This window comes from Nothoprocta perdicaria, unplaced genomic scaffold, assembly GCF_003342845.1.
Source record: "Nothoprocta perdicaria isolate Ctin4 unplaced genomic scaffold, notPer1 scaffold_313, whole genome shotgun sequence".
NCBI lineage: Eukaryota > Metazoa > Chordata > Aves > Tinamiformes > Tinamidae > Nothoprocta > Nothoprocta perdicaria.
The window spans coordinates 487,969-511,202 of record NW_020455548.1 but is presented as its reverse complement, the minus strand read 5'-3'; the positions used below and the strand labels follow the sequence as shown (position 1 = coordinate 511,202).

Here is a 23,234-nt window from a genome sequence, read left to right as displayed (position 1 = left end):
GACCTTTCTGTGGGTTTGACCTTGTTTGTCATTCAAATTCCCGAGCAAACCTTCTCCTGTTTTGCACAGAACTTCCTGTTACAAGGAAGCTACTAGGGTCTGGCTAGCACCAGGCATGCTTGGAGCCAGGGGCTTTCTTTCATCAGTTGTTTGAGATGCCTACTCAAGTTAAGTAGAACTTAGACCAAGGCTGCCTATGTGTTAAAATCCTCTTTATATTTCCCTCTAAAAGTATTTTTCATTAAACATCCTAACATGAAATGGGGATAGTCTTGTCTAATTGCCTGAATAACTGTGAAGCATAAAGCTGCTGGCTGGCAGTGTGGGTGTTGGAGACCCGCGGGCCGTTTTGGTCATCTGAATTTGAACTGAAGAGTTTGGGCTTCCTCGGACACGTTTGCCATGTGGCGGAGCGTGCCCTTTCTCACACCTGTAGTCGCCCCTGCGCTGCTGGACACGGCCGGCGTCTCACTGGGTTGTCTTTTGGTCTTGCAGGTAGCTGTATCCAGCTGGGTGGCAGGCGGATCCAAGGGTCACCATGAAGTTTCCAGGACCCCTGGAGAGCCAGAGGTTGTCTCTCCTTCTGGAGACGGCAATCTCTAGAGAAGCTCAAATGTGGAAAGCACATGTGCCGAAAATTCAGCCCAATCAGGTAAAGTGGCTTTCTTCACTTCTTATATTTTGGTAAAGACTCTGTCAAAGGCAAGAGGGTATTTGCCAGGGTAGTTTTATGTGAACAACCGAGGCTGTTACCTGAGAAGTCACCTTCTGTTCGGGAGCTGGGCAATTACCCTTTGAAGTAGCTAATGTTTTATTGGAGGAACACACTTGCAGTTGGGGGTAGGATTACATCCAGGGGTACGAAACACACTGTGCAGGATACAATGTTAAGTCTCTACTGTTTCTTGTGAAAGCACATACTTGTATTGCTTTAATTAAATTCATTTTATGAATTGCATGGGTAACTAACATTTCTAGAGGGCACTCGCTGTGCCGCAGTTTTGGAAAGCAACTTAATGGTATTAGATTAAGCTTCTTAATACTTCTTCTCACCTGAACCGTCACTGCGGTCACTTCTGTAGGCACAGATATATTGTAAAGGGCTCGATATCAGTTTCCTTAGTCCGGTTAAAGGTATCGGCGCGAGCGACATGCTTGTCAGAGATGGTAAGTGTATCGTGACTGTGGCTGACTTGAGGCCATGCGCATTTTAAGAGTCTTGTTTATGGCACACCAGCCTGCTCTTCTGCACTGGCTGTGCCCCGGGGTGAGTGATTATAATGTGGTGAGATAAGATTACAGTATAACGAGATAGGTGAGGGATTCGGGATTCGGGAAGTGTAACCAAACCGGATTCTTGTGAGAAGATTTCCCAGTGACAAAGCTCCTGCGTTTTTGCCTTTGTGAGCTTGATTCTGGGTGGCCAAGAAGCCACCACCTCCCCCAGCCCTTCCCCGCAGCAGTCCCACCCTCGTGAAATGGCATTGCCACCCCATGAGGACGTCCCCAGCTGCGTGACATGTTTGAGTTGTCACAGCAGCGTAAGGACCGACCTGTGTCCTCTCTGTGGCAGAGAGCCCTTGTCTTGCTGCCAGGCACCTCCGTGCTCTCTCTCTCTCCCGGCAGAAAGAGCTGGGCTTTACCTGGCGCGGTGTCATGGGGCCTGCACGTTGCTGCGGTTGAGGTTTTGCAGCATCTGTTGAGATACTGTCCTTGGCCGTAAATACTCAGGGAAGGTAATTTGACTTTTGGCGATCTGCCAGATACCAACTTGGGAAGGCAAATCCATTCTGTGGAAAGTCACAGTAGGATCGAGTGTGGAAGCAGCGATTAGTGATGGCTAATCCATTGCAAGAATGTGTGCTCAGTAAAATAGTGCTCAGTTCTGGCCTGAACCACGTTGGTGTTTTTAGTGTGCAATTCTGCCGTGATAATAAAGGTTATCTCCTTCTCTCTCCCTTTTTACTGTGATAATAAAGTTGAGATTCAAACTCCTCTGTGTTTATCACCATGAGGGTTTTTCTCCTGGGACTTCATAAGATTTCCATCAAAACTGTGCTGCTTTTAGAATTTTTTTTTTCCTACATATAAATTCAAGCTGTTGACTTTATCAGCTAGAATGTCATAGCATTAAAACTTAACGTAGCAGTAAAACATCATAGCACTGGGTGGAAGTCTCCCTGTGCGCGTGTGTACGATGTGCAAAGGTCACATTTGACCGAGAGCATCAACACAGCTGCCAGCGCATGGGAAACGCCGCCTGGCACAGCCGGGCCCTGGGCCTGCGATGCGCTGCAGTATTTCTTGCTCTTCCTGTACTCCCAGCATGACTTCCAATCTGTCACCTTTCCTTTCACTGATGCAGGATTCGTTTTGGACAAGTAGCACATGTAGCTCAATGTGAATTACTCTGTTTTCTCCAGTACCTGAAAGGAAGTCATATTCCACAACATCCATTTGCTTCTTTTGAAAACAGCTTCGGTGGCCTAAAACCTCCCTTGTATGAAACTGCCATTTATTTCCCATGACAGTCAGGAAATCTGCATCGCTCTGGGTATCAGATCTGGCAACCTGAAGCAAGAGTAACTTTCCATTCCTTGCCACAAGGGTAGACTGACTTAAAAATGTGTTTCAATGAGGTAATCTGGCTTGCAAGCGAGGAGTGTGTGCATGCATGCGCAAGAGAGCTCGTGATCAGATGAGAAATGCAGCTTAACTGTTTTTCAGGAGTGAAATTTTCAGTTTGATTCTTGGAGACACTTTCAATCCTAATGTTTAAAAGTAACACATAAGTGTCCTTTCAAAATTAGAGAAACAGGAAGGCACTATCCTTTTCAGCACAGGGTAAAGCATTTCTGCCTTGACAGCACTGGCTCCAGGTGTTTATAAATACACCCAAGCCACATGTCACAGAGGTTTTCAGCCTGATAAAATACCTGGGCTTCTCCTGGGGCCCCCTTGGTTTCATTAGTGTTGCTTTTTACCTTTGGGTCTTACAACATGCAGGTGCCATGCAGGAAGTTCTCCTGCCATTAAAGGCATAAGAAATCAGGCAGCAAAGATAGGTCAAAATTTTATTTTCGCATGTTACCAAGTAACTTTGCAACAGAGACTTGTTTGAGTCAAGATTTTCACTGTATTTTTAGTACACTATAGTGTCACACCTACTATTTCCTCTCCCTCTGCTTGCTCTTTCTCCCTGTCCCTGTATCCTCATTTGTTCTGTATACATCACGAAGAGTCAGGAAACCTCAGTCCATCCCCAGTTTTTAACAGCGTCTCCTCAGGTGACCTTGGGGACGTCTCGTAACCTCCCGGTGCCCGCTCCGTGCCGTGGTGAATCAGAGGCTGCTGCTTCCAGCATTGCGAAACGCGCTGAGATCGGCACATTCAGCTTCCCGCCGCGCAGAGCTGTGTGCGGGCCCACCAGCAGGCGTGTGTGCACCTTGTTTGGCAGCTTCTTTCCCTGTAACGCACCTGGTAACTGCAGGGTGGAGCTCAGCACGAGGCACTCGCGCTGTGCGCAAGGAGCAGGCAGGAGCTGACACCCCATTTGCTTCCCAGTTTTGTCTTAAACACATTCAGTTCAGTTCGGGACCTCCACCAGGACAGTTAAGTTGATGTTTGTGCTGGCACAAAACCCATCAGGTGCTCCAAAAACATGGGCATGGGCATCCCACCTTTCTTCTTGAGAAGAAAACAGAGGCCCATCACTCAGATGGATGGTGTTCGCAGTCCTGCGAGTCAGCCGGGGTCGTGCTCGTCCTCCATGTTCCCCTTCCCAGGCGGCCTGGAGCTCAGCGCCTCGGGAGGCCGCGCATCCGGTCCCACTGGGGCCTTCAGCGAAGGGCTGGGATCAGCGTCCACTTTGTGGAAAGCACAAGTCGTGCCTGTGCCTGCGCATCCCAGTGCGGGGACAGGCAGATCCGCAGGGCCAGCCTTGCTCCGCTCCGAAAAGAGGAGAGGGAGAAGTGCCCAGCAGAGAGGGTGAACAGCTCTCAAGCGCAGGCGGTTGCTGCGTCTGCCCCAACGCAGCCGCCCGCCAGGCGGAGGCCTCATTCCGTAGCGGCAGCTCCGGGGCGGCTGCATGGAGACACTCGCAGCGGCAGAAGCGCCGCTGCTCCGCAGAGGGAAGGCGCTTGCCAGCCCCAAAGCAGCTTCTGCAGCCCAGAGGGACATTTTACTTTCGTGCCTCATTTTTTGCTTTTAATTTTAGGTAACTCAAGGAAGGATGACCTCGCTGCTTAATTAATTGTACAGTGTTGCATTATTCACATAACTAGGCTGGCATATACGCACCCTCGAGTTAGAGGGACAAGAGACTGCGATACTGGGGTAGCAGGCTCCCGGCCTCGCCTGCCGGCAGCAGCAGCATTCGCCCACGGGAAGGAGCAGATCCCGCTCGCTCCGGCTGCCTGGGAAACGAGCTCTGCGAGGAGGCCTCAACCTGCCTGCCCCTAAACTGTATGGGTAGCGCAGTCCTGTGCCCAGCAGCCCTAGAGCTCCAAGTGGAACCTTTATGGCTCTGGGGCTAGTGCAGGGAAGGACTGAACATCCTCCTCTTTCTCCTTTCCTTCCCCACTGGGGTTCTTAAGAAGCCCACATTTATTCTGAAGCTTTACCTCTGCTGAGCATGTGCCTAGAAATTATTTGACCTTGAGGTTACTCCTTCATAACCAGGAACTGTAGTGCTCTACGCTGCCCAGGGTTGCTCTGTTTTTCAGGGATTTAGATTATGGACTAAGTTTTTCTCTACACAAGTCTGCCAAAGCTGCCCAGCCAGTCTGTGGGTATAAGTCCTTATGTACATCTTTTCCTCCTTCCATTTAACAATAAATGCAGCGAATAAAGCCACAAGGCAGTTGAGCTTTATGGTTGCTCCTCCCCTTCCTGACAGTGTTTCATAGGTTCGCTGCACAGTGCTCACCTCGCGATGTGGGAAGCAGTGTCTAAAAGGAGAGCCTTGACTCTGTGCTGAGTTTCTCCCCCCAGATAATTTCTAGGTCACTACCCCTTATTCAAGCAGCTTCCCCATGTTCTGCAGGCACAAGTAGCACCTTTCGTAAGACCAAGTGTCACAGCTGAAAAACAAACAGCGTTTCTGACTACAACCTGCTGTGCCTTTAGGCAGTCACCAGCACTCCCGTGTTACCTTTTCTAAGGGCAGCAGCTCCGAGCGGGACCCGTATCCGTGACGGACGTAACTAGCTGGGCACCCACCACTGGGTTTCAGTTCTCACGTCCCGACACGTCCTCGCTCGTCACCTCGAATAATCCTGCCTGAAGTGAGACCAGGGGGACGCTTGGCTGAAGGGCCCTGTGGAAGCTGTGAATGTTTCAGAGCACAAGTCAGGCTGATGTTTATGTCAGTGATCGGTCTATATTACTGGCTGAAATTCAACTCTTGTCCAAACAGATCAATAGCAGTGACTTGGGTGAAAAGGAAATAAAGAAGCCTTTGAATTAAAATTGTACCTGCTTAGCCCTGGTCCACAGTTTCCTTGGCTGCTGAAAGGGTTTTTCTTTTTTTGTGAGCTCTGTTTAGAATCTTCTATTTTTAACATGTTCTGAGCTAAAAAAATACTATGATTTTAAAGAGAAATAAACCTTTCCTTCTCAAAACACTGACTCATTTTTCCTGCTGTGTGCTGTGTGTCCGGGGCTGGGCACCCACCTGGCTCCTGCAGCAGATCTGCTCTGTTCAGGCCTGGCTTTTGTGTCCCTCTGAGCGGTGCCCCAGCCACAAAGGCCAATAAACATCTCCAGGCTAAACTAGAGAGGACTGGCTCAGCACCTAAGAAACTGCAGGGTAGCCTCCCTCCTCTTCTCCAGTGCAGTAACATTTACAAGTGGTGTTGAAGGAAGGACTTCCCTGAAGAAAGGTGGCTGCCCTGTGGGAGAGCAAATTTGACTGGAGTGGCTGTATTGTTTCCTGGAACAGTGCCCATATCACCTACCTCCAGCTGTCACTGATCCAGCAGCCTGGGCACTGCCGGGGGTGGAGGCAAATCCCATCCCCTATTTGGTGCCAAGGGCCTGGCTTGCAGCTCTGCAGCCAAGAGACACAAACAGCTCTCAGAGTAGCGAGAAGTCACAGGATTAGGAAAAGGCAAGAGATTTCCTCCATATTCTTAGTAATTTTCTCACCCACAAGCTCAGTAATTTATTATCTTGTTGACCTGGGCGAAAAGACTCCAGAATACCCCAACGTATCTTAGATGGCTTTGGACATGTTGCTAGACCTCAGAGCCATTTATCAGTGCCAGGAGAAAATCTGAGGTGAAGTTACAGACGGTTCCACTGAAGCTGAGGGGCCTGACCTGGGCCTCAGTTTCCTCAAGGGGGTTCAGAGCAACCCCTTCTGAAACAGCCTTTCTGTCAGCACCGACTCCTGCAGAGGTAAAATTGTTTGGTGTTTTCCAAGTTGCACAGCCCATTTTAAGAACATTTTTTTCCTCTCTCCAACAGGATGTAGCCATTTCTCCAAAGCAGAGGGATGAGGTCATTCAGTGGCTGGCCAAGCTCAAATACCAGTTCCACCTTTATCCAGAAACGCTCGCCCTGGCCATCAGTCTTTTGGACAGGTTTTTAGCCACAGTAAAGGTAAATATTTGCAGATGCGTCAACTGAAATGGATCTTGACTGCCAGCAACCGTCCTTCCTGCTCCTGGGGATAATCCTGCTCGCGTGACCGTTCAAAGTGCTTGCTTGTCACCTCTGCTCTTCCACCCGCCTTTCTCGAGCGTACGCAGGAGTTCCCTGTGTTGCTCTAAGCCTCAGTTCCAGGCTCGGGGCTGTGGCGGCAGCCCCACTCGCCACGGTGACCCACTGCCGCCAGGCATTTGTGTGCAGAGTTGCTCTCCTTAGTCACTTTTTCCCCTCAGTAAAAGTAGCCTTTGCTTTAATGAGAACATGCAGGTCAGCCTCTCCCGGCAAACAAACCCAGTGCTTCTACCTGCCAGGAATATTTTCTCCCTCTCCTATTCTGCCTTGTTTCCTTCATGCGCTGCAGCTCATTAACTCAAACAGCTATTAACCTAGGGGAAAAGAGCGCCCTGCCTTTTGAACTGCACATTCTCTTTAAACCTGGCTTGAAGGTTCAATTAACCCTACCAAAATACTTGTTTCTTAAGCTATACCCAACTGCAGCTTAATTAAAGAAAAAAGTGTCTATTAAATAGAGAAATTGAAGCAGTTATGTTTTCAGATGAAAAGAATACTCTGCCTTGCACAACATTGAGTCATAAAGCTCGAGGAAATGTTTGCTAGCCCACAGTTAGCAACCTAAGCCTAGTGCCCTCTCACACAGAAAGCCAGAAGGCCCCGGCTTGACACCCTTCATTGCTGTGGTGTGGAACTGCAGCAGTACTGGCTCTCGCTTGGATCACCCAGGCGTGCTGGGAGCACTTGCTAGCAGTGGACTAGCTAGGAGGAGCCACAGATGTTGGAGGACAGGCCCAGGGCAGGTGTGCTGGGGAAGAGCAGGCACGAGGCAGCTGGAGATGAGCGCCATGCGCAGGGAGGAACCGCTTGACACCCACCTGCTCTGGAGGCAGCCCGAGGGACTGAGATGTAAGGCAGGCACTCTCAGACAGAGCCCGGGCAGACGTGGTAGACAAGCAGGCTCGCACGTCGCACCAGTGACAAGCCCTGTGCTCCTCCTGTGCTCAAAGGTGGGGAGAACGCATCCGTCAAGTGTATACACCATAATACACCCATAAAAAAAGATTTTTTTTAAAGTATAGTATTTCACAGGGACTTTTAAAGGTTTTTTTTAAAAAAATAAATCAGTATTTAGACCATCTGCATCTCTAAGCAGGATGTCTGACTGCTTTGTGTCCAAGCCAGTCGCACTGTTTGGGCTAAGAGGCACAGCAGTGGGAATAACTCACAAGTGCAGAGCTTGGGATGCATTTTGTTCCCACGTGGGTGGCTGAACTGGGGAGTCACCTCAAGATCCCTGGCTCTGAGTGGTGAAGTCAGCCCTGGGCCTTATCTCTCCCCTGTTGGCTCAGTTCAATTCTGTGCTCAGCAAACCTGCAGTGTCATCTGCATGTGGGCCTAATCTTATTGCTGAGTGATGCAGGTCGGGCAGAACGAAACATTTCCAGCCCGTGAACTTACATTTCAGTGAGACTTGGCTCAGCAGAACAATGACATCTTCCATAATTCATCCTTCAGATACTGTTAATATTTAACATTAATATTTACCATTTCAAATATAGGTCACAAATCTTAACTTAAAACAGAGGATTTACTGGAACACCGAGATGGAAAATAGATATTTACAATCCCCAACAGTAATGCCCTCAAGTACAGTTTTTGCAGCAGCCAGAGAGTGTACAGAGAAACCAAGTAGGAGGCTGTGACTAAGGAAGTGTGCGGGGCCCTTCAGGCACCGAGGGCAGCGTGGACAGGTGGTGGTCAGGAGGGTTCCGGCTTGTCCCGTGCTCCTTCGGGCGAGCGTTACTCACCCCAGTGAGGACTTCCGCTCCCACTACTGCTTTTCTTCCCCCAGGAAGATGTTCCTGCACCCATACACCCTAACTCCCGCTTCCTGCTCAGCCCTTCTCAGTGCAATTATGATGAAGACAACTCATCTCTGCCCTTTGCTGTAAACATGCACTGGACTCGCTCAGCCCCTATGGCTGTTTTCCAGTTGCTCCATACCCTAGATCACTGCACAGCAGCAGTTAACCCTTCACTTGCTGATCGAGGCAGCATTTACCTGGTGGGGAGGCATTGGCAAAGCAAGCAGAGGCTGCTGGAGGAGCCAGGGTGGTCACTGTAGTTTCACATGCCGGTCAGAAAAGGCTCTTGACTCTCACAGCTTGGTTGTTTGCTTAGCAATTGAGAGAACAAGCATATTGCTTGTAATGCTAAATAAAGTAATGCTAAATAAAGCAGGGAATAAACTTGGCTGAGCCTTCTAAGTTGCTCTAAACATCTTCTTTTCCCTCAATCCCACGTCCTTTTTACTGTACATTTATTTCACCCTGACAGTTGGCTGTTAACCTGCTGACACGGGGAAGAACAAACCTTAGTCTCACCTAGAGGGAATGGGCACCTTCGTGGGTACGACACCTGCACACGCCCCGCGAGCAGCTCCACTCGGCTTAAATGTCCCCAGAAAGCCACGACTCTGGGCACAGCGAGTGCTTTCCTGTAACTGAAACTGAGGGCTGCTAAAGATCCTTAACTTGGATGGGAGACAGCATCCTTTCTTGAAAGCTGGCTGCAGGAACGTGGCTTGTAGGATCACACCCTTTAGCCCCCGTATGTCTGTTCTGCCCACTGAAACTAACTTGGCAGGAATTAGTCTGGAAAGAGGTGCTGCCCTCGGCACACTGTTTTCACTTACCTTTTGCTTTTTCTCCCTGAAATTCCTTTCGGTGCGGGCAGGAGATCAGTGGTCCCACAGGCTGCATCAAGGCGGAGCGGGTTGCTCGGGGAGCCGCAGTGGGGTTAGACACAGAGCTCTGCTTTCCTCAGCTCCTGCGCCCAGCCCTGAGCAGCGGAGGCCGCCCTGTCACCCTGCCCTGTTTTCAGGCTTGATGGGAGGCCGAGGCTTTAGCCAGGTGGGCAGGTTGACAGAGATGGCTACCGAGCAGCAGCCCGTGAATGAGTCGTGAGCACGTGCCCAGGTGGCCATGGAGCACTAACCTGCACACACACAGCCAGTACACATGTTCCTTCCCCCTAGAACTGAGGCCAGGGAAGTTCTGAAGCATGAAAAATGCCCTCTTTTCCTAATCTAATTCAACTAGGTCTCATCTCGAGCACTTAGCTATAATAGAGGCCCGCTTCCCCTTCTTAATCTCTGTAAGAAACAACTTACATGCCTTATTCTTAGGTGTCCTTTACACTTCTAGAGTAGGCATGGTCAGCATTTCCAAACTCCGCTCTCATTCCTGCTCTGCCTGCAAGCACCCGTGCAGCTGGGCTGCGGCAGCAGGAGCAGCGAGGCGCTTCTGCCTGCTGATGAGCTGGCCCTTACGGTGTGCTCTGGGCTCCTGCCGCTGCACTGCCTAGAAACCCATGGTGCCAGGGTCAGCACTGGCTGCTTCTCGCGCTGCTTTACGTCATGGAATATGGATGTGGGCTGTGCACGCCCGCCTCCGCCGGGACCACGCGCCTGCTGATCCCGAACGTGCGGCGCGGGCAGCTGGAGCACCTGGGGCTGGCAGCACCCGGCAGCCCTTTCGGTGCTGCTTTCACACAGGGAACGTCTCTGCTCTATATCCTAGGCCCGTCCCAAGTACCTGAACTGTATTGCAATCAGCTGCTTCTTTCTCGCCGCAAAGACCATCGAGGAAGATGAGGTAACACAGATCTATCTGTTTTGTTCTGGTAAGAGGCTGTCAGCCCAGTGCACCCTTCCTTTCCGGGTCACCTGTGCTCACATGGCAGGGCTGAGGCTCCCGCTGCAGCACTGACCGGAGCTTTCTCCTTCTCCCTGCCCACATGTTGCCTTTCGCAGAGGATTCCAGTACTGAAGGTGCTGGCTCGGGATAGCTTCTGTGGTTGCTCTCCAGCTGAAATCCGTAGGATGGAGAAGATTATCCTGGATAAACTGAACTGGGATCTTCACATGGCCACACCACTGGATTTCCTTCATATTGTAAGTAACAGGATACTCTGTTTTCTCTACTGTCTTCATACATGCTACATCAAGAGGTATCGAGGCAAAAAAAAAAAAAAAAAAAACACGTACCTTAGGGGAGCAGAGCCCTGAGGATACACCACCTCTGTACAAGTACTGCCCGAAACAGCCCGTCTTTCCAGAGGGCTTCAAAGGCAGCTTGTGATTTGATACCCCAGGGGCAGTTTCCAAGACATTTGCCTACTGTCCAAAACTCCAGCCCTTTGTTGCTGCTGGTTTTGTTCCAAGTCAGGCAGCAGAAAAACTGAAGCGAAGCAGCAAGCAGTAGAGCTGGCAGGGGGCATGTCCAGCATGAGCTGCAGGAGGAGCAGGGAACCTGCCTGTTGGTAAGAGGTTACAGAGATGGAAATGCCATTCACTGAATTTCATCTTCTCTGAGCAAGGGAGGAGGTAAAGAGATCAGGCTTTTGCAGAGCTCCCAAAGTCCAGTGCCCCACCATCTATGACAGGACACCGTGGCAAAACACAGCACGAGTTTGTTTGTGGGTTCAATACAGCGCTTCTTCAGTCTTGGCGTGGGGAAAAAAAAGGGAGAATTCCTTGTGCCAAGTAGGCCACTCTGATGGTACAAGCTGTCTCTGATGGCCTGTGGCCAAGGGGAGCCTGTGGTGTACTCAGGGGTCGTGTGGCAGTATGAACAAGGCTCTGGGTGACACCACCTACCTCGTGCTTGTCTTCTTCCAGTTCCACGCAGTCGCGGTGTCCAACAGGCCTCAGCTTTTGACCATCCTGCCCAAGCTGAGTCCCTCGCAGCACGTGGCGGCCCTCACCAAGCAGCTGCTGCAGTGCATGGCCTGTTACCAGCTGCTGCAGTTCAAGGGCTCCATGCTGGCGCTGGCCATCGTCAGCCTGGAGCTGGAGAAGCTGCTCCCCGACTGGCTGGCTCTCATCATCGAGCTGCTCCAGAAGGTGCAGGTATGGGCGGCCTATGAAGCTGGGCTTCGCAGCACCCCGAGCCCTCATGGGTGCCCCGGGCCCTGGGAAGCTAGTGCCTGCTACGGAGTGGGTCTGAGGCAGCAGCTCGGGTATCACGTTTAAGCACGCTCGCTGCTCTCCTACTCCCGCGAGGACGAGCTGTGAGGCTGCTTGGGGGCGCGGGTGTCCGGAGCACGAGTCCTGCGCCGCTTGGCGGCCTCTGGTGCGGCGGTGGCGGTGGGTGCCCCCGCGCTCGCCCTGCCCGCTCCCTCGCCTCTCTTCTCTCTGCAGATGGAGAGCGCGCAGCTCATCCACTGCCGTGAGCTCGTGGCACATCACCTTTCCACCCTGCAGGCTTCCCTGCCGCCCAACTCTGTATATGTCTACAGTCCCCTCAAGCAGACCCTGGTGACCTGTAACAGAGGAGTGTTCAAATGCCAGCCCTCCTCTGTCCCAGGGCCAGGTTTCTCCAAGGACAACGGCAGGCCAGAAGTGCCCGTCACAGGTACAGCCGCGCTCCAGCAGCGTCTGCCCGCTCCCGCCGGCTGCAAGCAGGCCTCGGCCAAGCGCAAAGTGGAAGAGATGGAAGTGGACGACTTCTACGACGGCATCAAGCGCCTCTACAACGAGGACGCGGCTCCGGAGGTGGTGGCTCTGGAAAGCAAGGGCTCCGTTTGCGGCGCCGACGTCTCGAGGCAGGAGGGCAACGTTTCCCCTTGTCCGCCTTTGCAGCCAGTGTCCGTTATGTAGCCGGGGGCGCCGCTCGAGCGGCTGCTCCCCAAACCTCGCCGGACCTGGCACCGGGTATTTGCAGTGGGGGGAGAAGGGGCCCATACCTTGTCAGGCTGAACTGAAGGGAGCCAAAAAACAGAAAAAAAAAATCCCAACCCTTTTTTGGATTTTTTTCTTGTGCGGCTAATTATAGTTCCACTATTTAAGCACTTAAAAACACAAAAAAGTATAAAAAATTTATAAAAGACCCAAAAACTAAACAAAAAAAAGTAGCAAAAAATTGTTCCTTTCTAGTGTTGTCAGTTCCACTGTTTTTCTGCTCCTGTGTGTTGTAACCCATTCTCTATGTCCGAGAGCTCACATCGGTTGTGCAGAGTTGTTTCAGGTTTCCCAGACAAGTAACACCCCTCGGATCCAGTTTCCTTCTGCTCCTTGCTCTCCTCCTGCTTGCTCCTGTTTTAATTCTCCGCAAGTCTTGTGCATGATGTCCTGTACTACCTGACCTTCATGACAGGGTTTTTTTCTTCTTTTTCCTTCTGAAGAAGAATACTTTTTTTGTTTTGTTCGTACTTTGATGTTTAAATGTGATACTATTTAAAAAACTGGATTTTAAAAAAGGTTAGTCAGGAAAAAAAACACAGAAACAGTGGTTGCAAACTGCTCCACTCCTAAGTAACCACAGGAGCGTGAACGTACTCTAGAAGATTAGTGCGCCCAGCCACCTGCCCTCTGCACCTCCACAGACACCCCTCCAGCTAAGCACTGTCTGCTTTGAGACAGAGAAAGCAGTTGTTAGTGAACTCAACTAGGTCACTTGAACAAAAAGGGTATTTCTTACCTGTTAGTTCCTTACCAGGAAATACAGCACTCAGTGTGGATATGCACCAACACTCAACTCTCCACACCAAGTGTAAACCTTAAATTTCACAACGAGTCTGCTTTTTCCATCTTTATAACCCTTTAGCGTGGGACCAGGACGGCTCAGTGAGGTGCTAGAGTGGCTAGTAGGCTTGAACGATGTGTAATTACCCATCACAAAAACCCCAAAAGACCCTTATCCCCAAGTTTTGTGTTCATGTAACTTCTAACCCAGAGCAAAACCTTTCAAAGCGCGTCTCTCAATGTTACGCCTCTCTTTCTCAGAACAACCTCTCCCACAATCTTAAGCTCTCTCCACAGCCCTGAGGAAGGTATTGTACTCGGAGCCATTGTACTGATGAAAGCCTTCTGGTAGCAATAAAGAAAGTTGTCCTGGATTCCGAGTCTCATTTCGTGCTTTTTACCTAGGATCAGAAGCAGTTTTACAAACATCTCCTCTTCAGCTGCTGCAGCCCCAGGCTCCCATTGCTTCTTGCTCTCTCATCCCATTCTTGCAGAGGAGCCGACAGTCCACTCGGACACATGGGAATGTTCTAGCTCCTGTGTCTCCTGTCCGTCTCCTCTGTGACTTCCTGAACAAGCTCTTGAAGTGTCACGTTTCTCGGGTACAGGTTGGCTGTATTTACTGCTTGCCAGGTACTCACCGCAAATCACGTCTGGCTGTAAAAAGGTTGGTATCCCCTTGATTCCTGATGCGTGCTTCCTAAATTCCTCCGCTCCTTGGGACTTGGACCTCACACGCCTCCCTGGGAAGCAGCCTCTGCTCTTGGTGTACATGCAGGGCACCTCCTACCTCGCTTCCCTGTGTTGTGTCTTTTCCAGATAGGGGTTGGGGAGCCTCAGCACTTCTGTCCAGCACCCCCCCAGCCACACACCCAGGCGGACATCACAGCATTTCAGTGACAGGGGTGCTACTCGAGTCTCGCATGAGTTAAGCCACACACCATAACAGGTCTAAACATCAACTGCCCTGGTACTGCGTGTACCAACACTTGAATGGGAGGGACTGAAGCCAGGTAAGCTGGCAGCCGCACCAGGCTGGTGGACTTTCCGCACAGAAGGAGCCTTTGTGCCCCTGTGCTCTCTGTGTGTGCGTGTAGCACCAAGGAGCTTCCGGGCTGTCCCACAGGAGCAGTTGCAAAGAGCTCAGAGCTGAATGGGGAACCCAACTGTTCCAGCTGGGTAGCACTGCACACTGTGAAACGAGGGAGAGAGCTGTTGGAGGGCTGCCAGTTTCACCTGGCTTCCAACCGCACGCTGCATACTGGGCAGAGGTGCAAACAGGGATACAAATGCCACGGCACCACCACCCAACACCACCAAACCCCAACCTCAGCCTGGAACAGCTGCCCCCTCCCTGGTCAGGCAGCATCTCCTCCCACCCAGACCTCGGGGCTCTCCCAACCCACCACCACCCCGGTGCATCCACCACGGAAACCCCAGGTGTGACCACGGTACCTCTGCCTGGCCGCCTGCTCCTGACCCTACCCCAGGTGCCAATGTGGGCCTCTCCACAGCAACAGCAGCACCATAAAGCCGCATTCAGCCCAGACCTGCAGCTCTGCTCCCGGTGCCAGAGCCACTACTGGGCTCTGCTCCTGTGCCACAGCTGTCCCCACCCCAGAGTCCGGGACACCTGGGGCAGCACGGCTGGCTGCTCTGGAGCACATCCGTTAACTGCTCCTGGCAATGAGGTGATCTCAGGGCAAGCTTGCCTTGGGAACCGTAGCCTTCCCAGCAAGCTCAGCTTTTCTGAACAGTGACCTGGAAATCACCAGTGTCAGAGACAGAAACCACTTCCCATGTCTCATCCCCACAAAAATCCCCAGGTAACAACAAAGCCCAGACGTGTTTCCCCCCCCGCTCCCCGTGCTGTCACTTCACTTGGAGCTGTTTGCAAGACAGGAGAGCGACAAGGCCCTCCTGCAGCTCGCTGCCCTGTACTCCAGCACTGCCTTCAGGTGCTGGGGAGGGCTGCACCACAGACACAGTGCTCTGCCTGGGGCACCAGGAGACCTGCGAGGTCTCCCGCACCCTCAGCAGGGAGCTAATCGTGCTGATGCTGGGCTAGGGGTAGCAGAGAGCCCAAGCCATTTGAATCCTTTCGTATCTGTTTGTGGCCCTGGTCCTCATGAAGCTGCCCAACCAACTTCTGCTGACGACATCTCCCTTCACAAACCTGTGCAATCAGTTCCAGATATTCACTACCTGCTCTGTGGAGAACTGTTTGGAACCAACTTCCTTCTGGCTCTGTGAATGCCTGTTGGTTCTAGCAGCACCAATTCAGTAACTAATAAAGAGCAGCGGCAGATGCTGACCTATTTTGTGGACTGGAGTGCAGCCCAGAATCTCAAACTCAGGCTGGAAGGGACCTGTAGAGGACATCCACAGCAGCCTCGGGCATACAGCAGCCCTGATCCTCCTCTCTCCAAACCAAGCAGCTCTAACTGTTTTGGCCTCACCTGGTCAGCTGCTGTTCCATCCCATTCATCTTTATAGCGCCCTTCTCTAGCTCCACTGTGTCCTTCTGGAAACACCCAGGCCAGTGCTGCAAGCAGGACTCAGCGCATGAGCATAGCAAGAATCAGAGCTGCAAAATAAACGTGGTTCATTTAAAGTGGTGGCATTTTGTCTCTCAGCTTCCTCTTCTCTCTCTAGACATACATCAATACCTAGGTCCATACCGACACATACACACAAAGCTTAAAAGTTTCAAACTATTCAGAGCTTACATGTGAACTGAAGGGTTTAGCCCTACTTGGGGCTTTGCAGAGGCATCTGCAGTACTGCTTAGTCCCTGTGCCCTGAGCCCCTCCAGCTGACAGAAACATCGTCTTTCATACATCAGAGTCTTTGAGAAGTGTGGAAAAAACATCCCCAGCTTGGGCACTTGCCAATCCCTTGGAAAATCCCAGGTCCATCCAAGTCTGTCAGATACCTCTTCCATGTTGTCAACCTGCCATCTCAGCTGCCACTTCCCATCTTAACATAGGCAGTTTCAGAAAGGCTTGGGGCGCAACTACAGGGATAAGATGACAAACCCAGTAGCACTTAATATCCCCTTTTTGGTGTGATATAAAGAAACAAAACCAACATGTTATCTCCCACTTCCTTGTAATGAATACTGCCTAGTAGCCACAGTGGAGCCCATGTCCTAGGGCTGCCATCACAAGCAGGGGATTAGAGAGCCCAACACAACAGCTGCTTTCCCACTGAGGAGCATGAGCAGTAAGTGACTGCACTGGTGAGAGCACGAGAGGCTGCTTGTTATTTAACAGGCCAGACTCCCAACACCAGATGAACCTACCCTGCAAATTTAAAGTCAAAAAAGAGCCCAGAAGGCCGAGGAATCAAAAGGGGAAGCCCACTTACACGGCCAAGGTGCACAAAGGCCCCTCCAAGGTAGCAGGCCCCGATGCCACGGCCCAGAAACGGCGCCAACACTCAAGTGAAGGGACCCAGCACTCGGGAAGCAGGTCGTTTTAATGGTCGAGTTGTTTTTTCCCCCCTCAGCAAACGGGGCTGTGTGCGAGCTCAGATACAAGCACAGCCCCGGGCCGGGGCGGTGCATGCCAGCCCCGCAGCAGCCTTGCCAGCTGCATCGCTGCTGCCTTTACCACTGCTTTGGGCACACGTGGAGATCAACCCTCGATGGCTGCCCATGGCGTGGAGCACTTGCAGGACTCAAAATGAGAAGGATGCGTTTGTGTAAGCAGCACACCTGTCCTCAGCAAAAGCACCCCCAGATTTCTGCGGGAAAAGGGAAGAATTAACACAGGAAGGGCTGGATCCAGCAATGCCTTCAGAGCCACAGTCCAGGAGGTCCGAGGTGCCCAGTCTCCTCCTCAGCAAGCTGCATTCGAGGAGCTGGCCAGAAGGGCCCGTCTCGCAGGAAGCGCCGCGTGGCTGGAGAGCAGCAGGGGAGCAGGCGTCATGGAGCCCATTGGAGCACTAGAGCAGGGCTAAGCGCAGCTTAGCTATGGACGCTGCTACATCTGTCCTTGAAGCGGCGGCCGGCCACTCCACTTAGACACCACGTAAGTTTTCACAGTGATACACAGAAAGTAGTTCAGTCCGTTATCTATAGATCCACCCACCTGCTTGGAAACCTTTCCACAACAAACAGGTTTTCTGATGCCTTAGGAAAATGACTACCTTCCTGAAGAGCTTGATGTCTCTGAACAGTGCTGAAAAATATTGTGCTTTTGGAAAAAGAAGGCAATGATTTCAAGCTCAGATCCCCAACAACTTACATGGCAGGTGCAGGCTGAGGGATAAAGCCTGTATTATTTAATAGTACCTTTGTCATTGCACTTGGAAGAAGGTTAATTAACCTTGGTTAAGATTCCTGGATGAGGAGATAAAAAAACCCAAAAAACCAAAATCCAACTGTTTAGTTAAAAACAAGTGCACTGCTGTGCTGGAAGAACATCCACAGGGATCAGGCTGCCCCTTCCATCCAGCCAGACCCAGCTAGAGGTCACTGCACACCAAGCTGACAAGGTTTGTTTTCATGTTTTTACCTTTCAACAACAGTTTGGCACTCTTCAATTCTCTCGACTAAATTCACTTGCAAAGCAAACAAGCTACAAAGATAAGCAAATGTCCTCCATTCAAGTAAAAAAAAATCCTTTAAAAAAATAAATGGAGCTCTCAGAATGCAAAGAAGCCTTTGATCACATCAGATGAGTGCAGCTCGGTTGCTCAAGAGACTCACACCCCTACTTTGCTCATACAGAGGTCAATGAATTGGGAGAAAATAAAGCCTTGGCGGTCCAGAACCAGTTGCAAGAGCACAAACAGCAGGCAAGAGCAGCCGTGCTCCCTTCGTGCAGCTTGACATGGAAAATAGCCAAAATAACAGGTCGCCTGGGTTGCCGGACCCATTTCTTCACGGGCTACAGCAGCTCAGCACACGCTTGCGCTGAAGTCGCTGTGTTCAAAGCGGCCAGAGCAGAGTCAGAAACCAAGTCCTCTGGTTACACACACTCACCCAGATCCACTGGCCGCCAGTCAACCTCTGGGCCACCAACATCCCGGGCACTTCAGAGCAAGAGCAGAGAAAACAGGAGGGGAGGAAACAACAACAACTCCCAGTGCAGCGTCCAGGACTGGGGCCCCACTCTCTCCGCCGGCCTTGGCCTCTGTCACCTTTGGTGGCCGAGACGCTGCGGCCAGAGCCCTCACTGAGACACAGAGCACAGTGCACCCGCAGACCCACAGGCGAGAAACAGAAAGGGGAGGAGAGAAGGGCGGACGTGATGGAGGAATGAGATGGCTCTTCTCCGCGCGGGCGCCTCTTGCAGCGCGCTACTGTCCCGAAGGAGAGAACGTGTGGGGACTGTGGCAAGATGACGTTACATAAAGAAGAAGCTACAGAAAAGAGAAAGAAAAAAAAGAAAGATTCAGAATTGAAATTAAAAAAAATGGTAGGGGAGAGCAGGAGGGCAAGAAAGGAAATACAAGGATGAGCAACATGTCCAAGGAAACAAGCCGTAAAGGAGAGCGCGGCGGGGAGGCTTAGCACGAGCCGAGGGCAGCGGGCGGCAGACGAGCAAAGCGGGCGACAGCACCGAAGCGCCACGGAGAGAGGCCACGAACAGGGTGCCAGGGAGCTCTGCCCTCCGCGCCCCAACTGCAAGTCACAAAAGGCCACTCCAAGACCAAAGCATTTGGGTAAAAATATATTTCCTCTGCCTGCTTCAAGTGTCAGCACTATTTGTGCAATACGTAACCTAAAGCACGTACAAGAAATAACTGAGCTTATGCTATAAGGTTATTATTCAATTTGTAATTCAAAAAATGGAAAATACTTTAACATCAAATAAAGTGACAATATCTAACAGATGCATACATATCATTTTGCATTAACACTGTATGTAGGTTACACAATTAGTTACAAACATGGGTTATTTTCAAATAGCAAGGTAATAAAGTTCTACATCTAGAGTTTAAGGCAATCAGGATATTAAAAATGTATACAAATACAATATTTCTACTGCTGTTCACAGCTTTATTTTTCCATTAATTAAAAAACCCTTCATACTTGTATAGTCCCATGCTGATACACACCAACTAGAAAGTTAAGAGATATTAAACACTGCAAATGCAACCAGGGTCCTTGGAGAAGAGATGGGAAAAAGCACTTCTAACATCCTAGAAAGGCAAATCATGATTGGATTTGGATTCACATGGACAGATCTGATATGATTACACGCAAAACCACATTTCCATTTGCACCTGAACTTCTTGGGGGAAAAAAAAAAGAAAAAAGGCAAAGCAAAAGGAGATGTAGCTGTAGAGGGATGTAGCGGGAGAGCAGCTGCTTGTGTTACAGGAGCAACGTGCCTAAGGAGAGACTCTGTTCAACCCCCCCAGATGCACCTGCTTTTCCTGCTCATCTACTCTCTGCTAAGCTTGAGAATCCAGCTTCCTGGGGCAGCGCACGTTTAAGCGCGCGGTGCCGGCCGCCTGCCGAGCGGGGCTCCCAGCCGCACTGTGGTCTGTCTGCCGTGAGGCTTGAGTGTGCACAGGGAGGCTCGCTGTGACACTGAGCCAGGGCTAAACGTCAGGTCCCTTTGACTTCCTTGCAAAACACCAAATTCTGGTTATTACAGGAATTTTCCTTTTTTTTTTTTTTTCTCCTTTTTATAAAGGCACCACTCACAAGTAGGTGGACTTAAGCAAGCCAGCCCAGCTGGGTTAGTCATATAGCATGGGCAGGAAGCGTGGCTCTCGTAACTCACGTGCGTGGGTAGAGCACGTCCAGCTACTTTTGAGGGAATCATTTACTCCAAGCAGAGACAGGGACTACTGTGAAAACAGGCATATAGAGGAAAACATGCACTAGGAGCAAGATAAACATGGCTCCAGGCTTAGAAGAAAAAAACGGGCCATTAACATGTCCTTTGGCAAAACCAAAACAATCCAATACTCTGGCAAGTTACTCCTTTGCTCCCAGCCCCTCCACAACTGCTTGCATTTGCTGGAGACCAATAAGAACCGGAACTACATTTCCGTCATGCAGCTGGCCTCAGCCGATTTCCCCACCAAACATCCCTTGGTAGAGCTGTTCAAAGCAGCAGGACCAGTAGATGTTAAAATTAAGTTCTCTCCCTGCCACAAAATGCTGGCAATGAAGCAGCACTGCACGCAATGACAGCTGAGGCTAAGCCGGCCATAAAGCTGCGCCCAAAGAGCACGTGCCCGGCGGCGTCACATAGCCCCTGCCAGGACCCTGTCTTCCTCCCCAGGAACTCACCATTTGTGGGGCTGGCCCTACCAGAAGCCACAAGACCTGTGGCCATTCCTTAAGGCCAACTGTGGGGTGGTTTGGTTTTTCTAAGCAACCCCCTTTACAAAAAATAAACAAAAACACCAACCCCCCACTGTTCCACCTGACAAATGTAGAACTAGGGGATGTACTTCAAGAGAGAGGAAGAAAAAATTCTCAGCCCTATTTCTATCTTATTTATCCCTGACTGTTTAACATCTGTCCAAGGAAGCATATTTAGACAGAGTCTTCCCAAAAGCCATGCTTAGGCAGTGAAGGTTGACGAGACCCTAAACCCCTTTTGTCAACCTGACCCTTCAAAAACGGTGGCAATCCTGCCCCTTTGCTAACATGCAGAGGCAAGAAAGCCCATTCCCGAAACAAGCAGAGAACTGGAGTGTGAGAGACATGGGGAAAGCAAGCGACTCGTCAGAGCGCTTGGAAGGGACAAGCAGGAGAGTCCCCAGCCAGGAGCGGTGGCAAGGCTGGCAGCAGAGCCGTGGCAGAGCAAGACCTCCCAAAGCCACAGGACCAAGCCGGCTCACCACTTTATGGGAAGGAAAGGCAAGGCTCTGGTTGAAAAGCCATGGCACAAATAAAGCAGCAGATCCATTTTTACACCTGGCATGTGCTACATCTCACTTGTATGTCCCAGAAGGGACCTCTGGTCCTGGGACCAGAGGAGAGCTCATGTCCAAGCACGGTTTCTCCCTGCTTGCCTGCTCTGTCCAGTGCCCAGGAGGAGTCTGAGACACTTTTGGGTGGTAACAAACCTCAGGACATTCCTTATTGCAAACTAGTACATGGGAGAGTGTGCGTCCCAAATTGGCCCCTGCTGTGCAAAGCTACACCAGGGTTTGAGCCGTTACGTTTCCGCTGCCCCATGGTGGCTCTTGTGGACAAGCAGGACTTAGCGTGCGAATTGCTGCCCCAGAAGCAAGTGGCAACTCCAGGGACGGGGCCTTAAGCGAACTGTTTTATCTGCCAACCGCTGTTGAGGGTGCACCGAGACTCCCCAGCACCATCTGTATCGGGCAACTGAGCAAAGGGGTGTTCAAGTGCCTCCAGGAACGCCCCTGACAGCAGCAAGAGGCCAAGAAGAGCCTGACACCCTCTAGTCAGCGTGTTCTGATTTCTGATGAGGCTGCGGGGACCACAGGCATCTGAAACTAGGTGCCAGCAAGCGGAGACTACACGTAACTGCAAGGGTAACCGCTAAAATATCCCGGTACACGACACAAACCCAGGCCAGCTAGTCAGACAACAAAAACAATAATTGCGAGACAACAAAAATCATGCAAATGTCATGGCATGCAAGGTCAGTTACACTTGGTTATCTACACACACACACACACCTCCCCCTGCGCCACAGCGGGACTCGCTCTGCCCTAAGGCGGGAGCTACCGGAGGACACGCGCACTCAGTGTCGCAGCCCGGGATGCAGGAGCTCCCCAGTCAAATCCAGGGCCACAGCAATTAGTGCTGCTGGTTTTGATTGGAAAAAAATGCACCAGATCGTTACCTTCCCAGGCCCCCCCATCCCTGAATCCGCAGTTGCGCGCAGTCCTGTACCCAACCCTTCTTCCTTCTTCCCGCTATGGTATTAGATGATTTAATAGTTATTTGTGTTAAAAAATATGAAAAAAAGAAAAAAAAACACAGATGGCAGAGACACATTACTGCAAAAGCAGGTGAATGCAGGAACATCCTTGGCTGGACTGGCTTTATGTGAAGCTTGCGCTGCAAGTTAAAAAAAGAACAAAAACAAAAAAAGTTAGCAATAGTAGAACCCCAAATTAAAAAAAAATGAAATCAAGGAAAGCTGGGAGAGCCAACACCAGCAACCCGCTCTGGTGGGTGGGCATGCAGATGGATGATGGAGTTAAAAAGAAATTAAACCTCGAGACCCTGCATCAAGTGTAGCCTACATGACAAGCAAAAGCAAGAAGCCAAACGGAGTGGGAAGCACTGACCCACCGACAACTTCAGTCAGCCCGAGGTGACGGGCTGTACTTGGTGTTGTACTTGGTGCTGTCTCTCCAAGGAGCATTCGTGGAATGCTGAGCTGCCCGGCATGGGCACTGCTGGGAGCTCTGAGCTGGCATGTGGCATCTCTCCACACCTCAGATCCTTCAGGCATCAACAAAACCCTCTTTTAATGGGGTGCCGGGCTGAGCCCTGAAACACTTTTGTTACATCCTCTAGCTCAGGGATTTGTTTTGGGATTTAACACGGCCCAAGACGGCCAGACATCAGATGGAAAGTTACTTGTACTGGAAGGGAAGTGGAAGCAAGATTTACATCTCGTTTTCAGAAGTAGCTTGAAAAGAACAGAAGCGGAGGCCAAACGGATGGTCCTGGCTCCTAGCTGGGTTGAGGAGCAGCAAGGAGCACATGTTGAGGTGTGCACATGGTCATCTACCAAACAGTGGGCAAGCACCAAAATGATGTTTGCTGCTCCTCTCAAAACAGCTGGTGGAAGCCTGAAGCACAGTCCCATCCCAAAATGACAGCAGGGGCTGGATAACTGCATCCATCTGAGATTCAGCTTCAAGGACCATGTTACATATACTCAAGTGTATACAAATACCTGCTGTACCCAAACCAGCAAGCATCCCTGGCGTCAGGCCAGAGCTTCATCATTTTAAACGAAGAAAGCACAAACAACAGGGAATCTATCTGACAAATGCAGAAAACAAAAAAGAAAAGTAGCAAAAGAAAACTCCTTGTTTCTGCAGGGATAGTCTGGAAGTCATGAGGCCAAGTTCTCCC

The 23,234-nt window shown here is 50.8% G+C and overlaps 1 protein-coding gene across 1 annotated transcript; it reads left to right on the top strand.

The window, feature by feature from the left end:
- The first annotated feature begins 499 nt into the window (after positions 1–499).
- On the top strand, positions 500–13,449 carry CCNI (cyclin I). Its single transcript, XM_026042747.1, has 6 exons — positions 500–652; positions 6,469–6,603; positions 10,248–10,322; positions 10,481–10,621; positions 11,348–11,578; positions 11,870–13,449. The coding sequence occupies exons 1-6, from the start codon at positions 539–541 to the stop codon at positions 12,326–12,328; spliced, it is 1,155 nt and encodes a 384-aa protein (XP_025898532.1). The 5' UTR covers positions 500–538; the 3' UTR covers positions 12,329–13,449.
- The last annotated feature ends 9,785 nt before the right edge of the window (positions 13,450–23,234 follow it).